The 9,017-nt window shown below is 31.1% G+C and overlaps 1 protein-coding gene and 1 long non-coding RNA gene across 2 annotated transcripts; both read left to right on the top strand.

The window, feature by feature from the left end:
* Positions 1–1,390: 1,390 nt before the first annotated feature.
* Positions 1,391–2,602, top strand: LOC145003852 (nicotianamine synthase-like). Its single transcript, XM_078962756.1, has one exon. The coding sequence runs from the start codon at positions 1,474–1,476 to the stop codon at positions 2,455–2,457; it is 984 nt and encodes a 327-aa protein (XP_078818882.1). The 5' UTR covers positions 1,391–1,473; the 3' UTR covers positions 2,458–2,602.
* A 3,627-nt stretch (positions 2,603–6,229) lies between these two features.
* On the top strand, positions 6,230–7,021 carry LOC145007551 (uncharacterized). The gene is made up of 3 exons (XR_013662990.1): positions 6,230–6,329; positions 6,410–6,524; positions 6,604–7,021. It is a non-coding gene; the product is annotated as an uncharacterized LOC145007551 (long non-coding RNA).
* The last annotated feature ends 1,996 nt before the right edge of the window (positions 7,022–9,017 follow it).

Raw genomic sequence — 9,017 nt, 5'->3', positions numbered from 1 at the left:
TATATATATATATATATTAGGGGTCTACTTACGAACTTATACTATTTGGTATTGTTGTCAAATAAAAAACAGAGCAAGTATCGTCCCTCTTCACAAATTTTATGTGGTGGCAAGTAAACGGGAGAAACCTTGTAATGTGGAAACTATTAACGATTAAGTATCCTCTCAAAAAAACAATTTAAGAAAGATTATCCTTCGAATTTGCTCCCTTTCAATGTTCCTATTACCTCCCTAAGAGCATCCACAATGGGTGGTTTAATGGAAGAGTTGAATAAGATATCATACCTATTTGTCATTCAATTGATACAACTCTACCATTGTGAAATACCACATTGGTATTCAATAGATTTGGAGTTCAATGGCCATTGAACTCTTCAATAGGAAAAATGAAAGTCTTCAAATCTTTAAATAAATATTTTTTTAATATGTTTTATTGAACTTGTAGAGTTTAATGCATTGTGGGATAAAAACGAATAGAATTGTATGAAATAGTGAATGATGATGTGACACTCCATTGAACTCTATAAAGTTTAATGCATTGTGGATGCCCTAAGTACCTGTCATATTACTTCAACATTTCGCCAATACTCCACATATCCGCTGAACAAAATGCTTTTTTAGAAAAAAAAATTCTCACCCTGATTTAATAAAAATGAATCAAACACTTGTATTTAAAAAAATTAGAGCAATAATATTGTTTAACTAACTAGTGACAAGTGACAAAATATTGTTACTTTTCTTTTAAAATACCAACAAAATTATTTTAACTGTTTACAGGTGCTATTCGTTCATCTTGGGTTTTAGTAAAGGAGTAGTGACAAAACCCGTCTATAAGTTGGGAATTAATTCATCGCTAAAATACTCGTGACACACTTGTAGCGACATCCGGAGTTAGAAAGGCGACGAATCAACAAATTTGGTTCTCAATGCTTACTAAGTGTCTCTTCGTTTGGAGAAGAGAAAGGAAATTTTAAAGAACTAAAACATGTGTGAACAATTGAAATGTGAAAGCATAAGAATTTAAAAGCATCTACTAACCTCACAAGCTAAATAAAGTTAATAATGTCTTGTCATATTTAGTTATATAATAACAAGGCTTGGGGTAAGCACATAGACTAAGTACGTACATATTATATATTAATATGTAGATGTTATTTCATTTCCAAAAATTTCTTATAATTTTTTTCAATTAAAAGAGTATAATCTGTATTGATTTATTTTGAGGTCGTAAATAAACATAAAAACTTCATATCAGAAAAAGTTAATATGTGGTGTTGCTGTCAAATAAAAAACAGAGCAAGGATCGTCCCTCTTCACAAATTATATGTGGGTCCTGAACATGGCTATAAATAACACACATCCTTAATTTGAGAATTACATACGGACACAATTGGTTCTTTGTTTTCTGACATAAAAAGGGTTTATCTTAAAAGCTTGTCCAAGAAATATTCGATTAACTATTTAGTGTCAGACATGGAATCAGTCCAGAAAGAGAATGTTTTGGTAGAGAAAGTGTGTGAGATTTATCACAAAATTTCAAAGCTTGAGAATCTGAAACCCTCGAAAGATGTTGACAGCCTATTCACTGAGCTCGTCCGCACATGCATCCCACCCTCTTCTATCAACATAAACAGTCTCCCGGCCAATATTCAAGAAATAAGGTCAAAGCTCATAAGACTTTGTGGTGAGGCTGAAGGCCATCTTGAAGCCCACTTCTCCACCATTTTAGGCTCTTTCCCAAATCCACTTCACCATCTGAATCAATTCCCTTACTACTCCAATTACCTGAAGCTTAGCCGTCTTGAGTTTCACATTCTCACTGAACACTATTCTGCATTTGGACAAGCCCCTAAGCGTCTTGCCTTTGTGGGGTCCGGCCCCTTGCCTCTCACATCTATTGTATTAGCCTCTTATCATCTCAAGGACACCATTTTTCACAACTATGACATCGACTCTTCCGCAAATTCCATGGCCTCTCATCTTGTTTCCTCTGATTCTGATTTGTCCCAAAGAATGGTATTCCACACTGCCAATATAATGGATGTGACAGATGAGTTGAAGGGATATGATGTCGTTTTCTTGGCTGCACTTGTAGGGATGGATATTGATGAGAAGGTGAAGGTGATCGATCATTTGGCAAAGTACATGGCCCCAGGTGCTTTGCTCATGCTGAGGAGTGCTCATGGTGCCCGTGTCTTTCTCTATCCAGTGGTAGAACCACAACAACTTCAAGGGTTCCAACTTCTCTCCGTTTTTCATCCAGACGATGACGTCATCAATTCCGTCGTGATTTCACGTAAGATTGCGGATCCTGTTAACAATGATCATGATGATGATGGTCATCATCATCATCACCATGAGTTGGGGATCGAGTCTTTCATGCCATTGAGTTGCAAGTATTGTGAGTTCCAAGCTTTCAACAATCCTCTTGGCCAGATGAAAATGATTGATAATTAGATTTCATTCTATGTTAAATAGGATTGGTACTCGGATAAACTTATCGTATGTGCTTGCCTGAAAGTGTGGGAATGGATTTGATTGTCTCGGTTTTATCTTATCTTACTGAAATTTCCTGAAATAAAGAACCCTATATTATGTTATACATCATCAGCCAATTTACAAACTGTTGATTCAAAAACTCATTTACCTTTTCACTATATTATAGTTCCTCCTCTAATATCCTCTGTAACTTAAGAAAGAAGGCCTTACACTACCATGGAATTCAATGAAATATTTAAACTCTTGGAACGTGTCATCCGGCAACAGAGGAATTATGCTAAAATCTAAGTTCTGACTATGTTCAAAGAAATATTTACACTACCAATGAATTCAAAGAAATATGAAACAAAGGGTTTTGTCATAGAAAAATAACTACGGAAAATTTCTGTTGGTAATTACCTACATAATACCAACATAATTCTTACGGAATGGGATGTCATAAGTTAGTAACAGGAATAGTTACGGAATAACAAAGGATGAGCGTCCGTAGATATTCTGTTGGTAATTAGCTATAGAATAGCTACAATATAGCGACGGAAGTAAGCATGTAGGTATTCCGTAGGTAATTAGCTACAGAATAGTTACAGACTACCCATAGAAGAAAATAGCTACATAATAACTACGAAATACCAATGACTTTGTAATTTTATTTTTATTATTATTATTATTATTATTATTATTATTATTATTATTATTATTCAAAATTCAGATCTTAAATTTTTTTTTTGATCATTTTGTTTTAAATATTTAAAACACAAAAAAATTAAAATCATACTAATAGTACTAATAATAATTATTATTATTACAAACACAATGATAATATATAATAATCGTAACGAATCTGTTTAACACACAAACAAATGAACAAATGGAAAAAACAACGTTTAACACATCAATAAGGTAAAATAATATACATTTAATGTATGAATAATGAAAAATGATGATAATTATGCGAAATATGTTTATTTGTATTAGTGTATGTATTTATTTATGTATGTATGTATGTGAGTATATGTATATATATTTATGTATGTGTATGTATGTATATGTGTGCTTATGGATATGTATGTGTGTATATATGTGTATGTGTATGCATGCGTGTATGTGTATCTATGTGTATGCATGATTTTATGTACATTTATATGATGTATAACTTTGTGAAAACAAAGCAATAAAAGTATAATGGTGTTGTAAAAAAATTAAAGGAAAAAACGACATTAGACCCTTGAAAAATAGAAAATAAATAAATAAATAAAACTCGTAGGTAATCCGGAGGTAAATACCTACGAATTACCATTTACCTACGGATAACCTTTATCTGTTGATAATCCGTAGGTATTTACCTATGGATTGCCTACAATTTTTTTTTCTAATTTTTAAGGGAAAATATTGTTTTTTCAATTTCATTTTTTTCACAACAATATTATACTTTGATTTCTTTGTTTTCACCAACTTATACATAACATAAACTTACATACAAAGGTATGCATTGTTAGAACCCATTACTCATTTACAACTTTATTATTCTTTTTTATATAATATAAACGAAAGTTGTTTTATTTACACAAATACAAATAAATACACATATTTACATACAAACCATATGTATGTATTATTTTTAGTATATCGTGTATTTGTTTAATGAGGTTAATTGTTGCTCAAGAACAAACATAAATAGCTTTTTGTATCATATATAGTAAAGAGTTATAATGATGCACATTCTTCTACATACGTTTATATGATGTATAATTTTGTGAAAACAAGACAATCAAAGTATAATGATGTCGTGAAAAAAAATGAAACTAAAAAAACGACATTAGACCCTTGAAAAAGAGATAAAAAAAACATAGGTAATTCGTAGGTAAATATATATTTACCTACGGATAACCTTTATCCGTAGGTAATCCGTAGGTATTCACATACAGATTGCCTACGGGTTTTTTTATTTTCTAATTTTTAAGAGAAAATATTGTTTTTTTTAGTTTCATTTTTTCACAACTTTAGTATTCTTTGTTTTCACCAACTTATTCATCACATAAACTTACATACAAAGGTATACATATATTAATAGTACTATTAATAATAATTATTATTATAAACATAATGATAATATATAATAATCGTAATGAATGTGTTTAAGACATAAGCAAATGAACTAACGAAAAAAAACAACGTTTAACACATCAATAAGATAAAATAATATACATTTAATGTATGAATAATGAAAAATGATGATAATTAGGGGAAATATGTATATTTGTATAAATAAGTGTATGTATGTATTTAGTTATGTATGTATGTATGTGAGTATATGTATATATATTTATGTATGTGTATGTGTGTATATGTGTGCTTATGGATATGTATGTGTGTATATATGTGTATGTGTGTATTTGAGTATGTATGTGTATGTGTTTGCATGCGTGTATGTGTATCTATGCGTATGCATGGTTTTATGTACATTTATATGATGTATAACTTTTTGAAAACAAAGCCATCAAAGTATAATGATGTTGTAAAAAAAAATGAAATGAAAAAAACAACATTAGACCCTTGAAAAATAGAAAGTAAAAATAAACCGTAGGTAATTTACCTACGGATAAAATATCTATGGATAACCTTTATCTGTAGGTAATTCGTAGGTATTTACCTACGGATTGCCTGCGGTTTTTTTGTTTCTAATTTTTAAGGGAAAATATTGTTTTTTCAATTTCATTTTTTTTTTCACAACTTCATTATTCTTTGATTTCTTTGTTTTCACCAAATTATACATAACATAAACTTACATACAAATGTATACATATACTAATAGTACTAATAACAATTATTATTATTATAAACATAATGATAATATATAATAATCGTAACGAATGTGTTTAAGACACATACTAATGAACAAAAAAAAAACAATGTTTAACACACCAATAAGGTAAAACAATATACATTTAGTGTATGAGCAATGAAAAATGATGATAATTAGGGGAAATATGTATATTTGAATAAGTGTATGTATGTATTTATGTATGTATGTATGTATGTGAGTATATATATATATATATATATGTATGTGTATGTGTGTATTTGTGTGCTTATGGATATGTATGTATGTGTATATGTGTATGTGTGTATTTGAGTATGTTTGTGGATGCGTATGCATGCGTGTATGTGTATCTATCTGTATGCACGGTTTTATGTACATTTATATGATGTATAACTTTGTGAAAACAAAGCAATCAAAGTATAATGATGTTGTGAAAAAAATGAAACGAAAAAAAAACGGCATTAGACCCTAGGAAAAAAAAAAACTCATATTACATATGTAATCTGTAGGTAAATACCTTTGGATAACCTTTATCCATAGGTAATCCGTTGCTATTAACATACGGATTGCCTATGGTTATGTATATGTATGTGTGTATTTGAGTATGTATGTGTGTATGTGTATCTATGCGTATACACAGTTTTATGTACATTTATATGATGTATTATCTACAGTTGTTTTTTTAGAATGAATCAAAAGGGTAAAATATTTCAGTTAAAAAAATAGAATATTTATACACTATATTAATTATATTGAAAAAAAAACATACCTGGTTATTTTCAAATTATATTTAATTCTAATATAATACATCAATTTTTCAATTTGTTGATACCTAAAAAATTCCTACATTTCGTTATACCTACAGAATTGATATGCCCTCCTACAACCCAAATTCCCGCTTGAAGATTGCTCATCGATCAAAATTACCCAAACAAAACCCTTGTTTACACCGACGATTTCTGAAGCCTACTGCAGCACACATCCATCAGTGATTCTCGACTGATTTCAGGTAACCAATTGGACTTTTGTGATTTCCGAACTCTGATTTCAACACACATCGGCGACCCACATTGACCAAAACGGTTGCAGGTTTGCCCTCCAACATCGTTGTCGCACATCACCGCATACGCTGCCCCGTATCACCACCGTCGCTGCGCCATACTACCACCGTCGCTGCCCCACACCACCATCAGCAACACCCCAGGTATGTATGTATTTCGATTTCAGTTTCCTCACATTTCACACATTTTTCCCCTAGAGAATCAATTTCAACGACACCCCAGGTATGTATGTCTTTGTCATCTTTGGGTGGTTGTCAAGACAAAACCAAGAGGGGTATATGAAGTCATCGAAGCTGAAACAGAAGTTGCGCTTGATGGAAACACTGAAGCAAATGGATTCTTTCATCTTAATGAGCGGTTTGAGTTACCGAATGAAGTAAATGTTAGTGAACGTTTGACCCTAGCCTCAAATAAAACTAACTTTGACCAAATATCTTCCGATAAGAGTGAGGGTTCTGAAGCGAGAAACCAAGAAGATGATTCAGATGACGAGGATAGAGACGAACTAGTTTATTTTGACTACTTTGATCCAGATGAGGACGAATGTTAGAAAGTTTGTTTTATGTTATATGGTATATACACTTTAATATTTTTGTTAGCACATTTTATTTTTGATTTATAATATGGAATGTATATGCTAGTCTATTTGTTATTTTTCATTATCATCTAACATATCTGACTATTTTTGCTCTATAAACACAGAATGTTGGATAAAGGCATAACACGTAACCTTTTTTCGGTTGGTCCTCCATCGGGTGGTAGGCCATCCTCTGTCTTCCACGCATCCCTCTTATAAGTGTGGGAATGGATTTGATTGTCTCGGTTTTCTCTTATCTTACTGAAATTTCCGGAAATAAAGAACCCTATATTATGTTATTCATCATCGGCCAATTTACAAACTGTTGATTCAGAAAGTCTTTTACTTTTTCACTAAATTATAGTTCCTCCACTAATATCCTCTGTAACTTAAGAAAGAAGGCCTTAAAGTACCATGGAATTCAATGTCATATTTACACTCTTGGAACGTGTCATCTGGCAACAGAGGAATTATGCTTAAATCTAAGTTCTGACTACATATGTTCAAAGAAATATTTACACTACCACGGAATTCAAAGAAATATGAAGACAAAAGAAAAAGAACTTCAACACTAGTAGTGATTGTGAATTACTATGTTCTTTTGTTCATCAATTATGCTTAGATCTAAGTTCATATGATGCTAAAATGATCATAAAGCTGCATGTAAAACCAAAGAAATGTCTATTTGTGTAGACGAATTAATGACAATCATTAGCACTATGAAATATATCAACTGTTAGCACAACCACGTTGTGAGCTTTTTCCAAGAGCATATTGCGTCAAATAACCTTTTTAATATCAAAAAAGGTATTGTGGGAGCTTATTAATTAGTACAAATTGTGAATAGACAGCTTGTAACCATTCATATATGTCCCTACAGGTATGCGACTTAATGGGAAAACCACACACTCTGATCAAACCTATGAAAATGAATTTATCATTAAAAGACATATCTTATCGCAGGTTTATAGAAGTATCAAAACACATAAGGTGAATATTTGGAACCTATATCTTACGATATATCTTATATCTTATATTTATAATAAACTAAATTACTAGTTATAATAATGTTACTAATTGTATTATTTGTTTCTTACGATTTACCTTATATTTATAATAAACTAAATTACTAGTTATAGTAATGTTACTAATTGTAAATTCGAAAAAAAGTTAGAATGTTTAAAAAACTATAAATAACCTTGACTTGGAAATTGGAGTTGGAAGAAACACTAAGTCTCCAATTTGGATTTATGCTTAAATCTAAGATCTGACTATGTTCAAAGAAATATTTACACAACCAATGAATTCAAAGAAATATGAAGAAACAACTCACAAGAAAAACAGCTTCAACACTAGTAGTGATTGTAACTTACTATGTTCTTCTCACTACTAGAAACATAGGTTTTAGAGACGGATGAGTCCGTCGCTATTCCGTCGCTAAAGAGCTTTTGCGACAGATCAGCGACATATTTACTCTATAGCCAATTAGAGTGTGGCTAATGATTTAGCGAGGGATTTAGCGACGGATCAGTTTTTTTTGCGACGGCTATAGCAACGGAATGTCCATCGCAAATTGGTCACTTAATATGGTTATTTAGGACACTAGCGACAAAACATAATACAATATTCCGTCGCAAATCCCTTGCAAAGCTCTATTTTCTTCGTCGCTAATCCCTCACAAATTTAAGATACGATTTTTTTTTGATTTTGTAGCTAATCCCTCGCAAATTTAGGATGTGATTTTTTTTTCTTTCCCTAGCTAATCACTCGCAAATATATAATATGATATTCTATTTTGGTTACTAATGTAAAACAAAAATGACAAAAACATCAAATAATTATAGAATCTCAAACTAAACATTAACATTCAAATACCAAACACATCCAAAAACTATACAGTCTAAACATTAACATTAAAATACCAAAAGCATCTGTCAAAGTTTAACATTAATTAAGTTTTGATTTCAAAGTATAAGGTACCATAATTCTTAATTTCATCTCATATTTTGCATTTCCACATACATCTTCTCCATTTCTTGATATCTTGCGTCCAAAAGAA

This window comes from Lactuca saligna, chromosome 7, assembly GCF_052625555.1.
Source record: "Lactuca saligna cultivar CGN05327 chromosome 7, ASM5262555v1, whole genome shotgun sequence".
NCBI classification, from domain to species: domain Eukaryota; kingdom Viridiplantae; phylum Streptophyta; class Magnoliopsida; order Asterales; family Asteraceae; genus Lactuca; species Lactuca saligna.
Note: the sequence above shows the minus strand (reverse complement) of the source record. Positions and strands in the feature narration are given on the sequence as shown.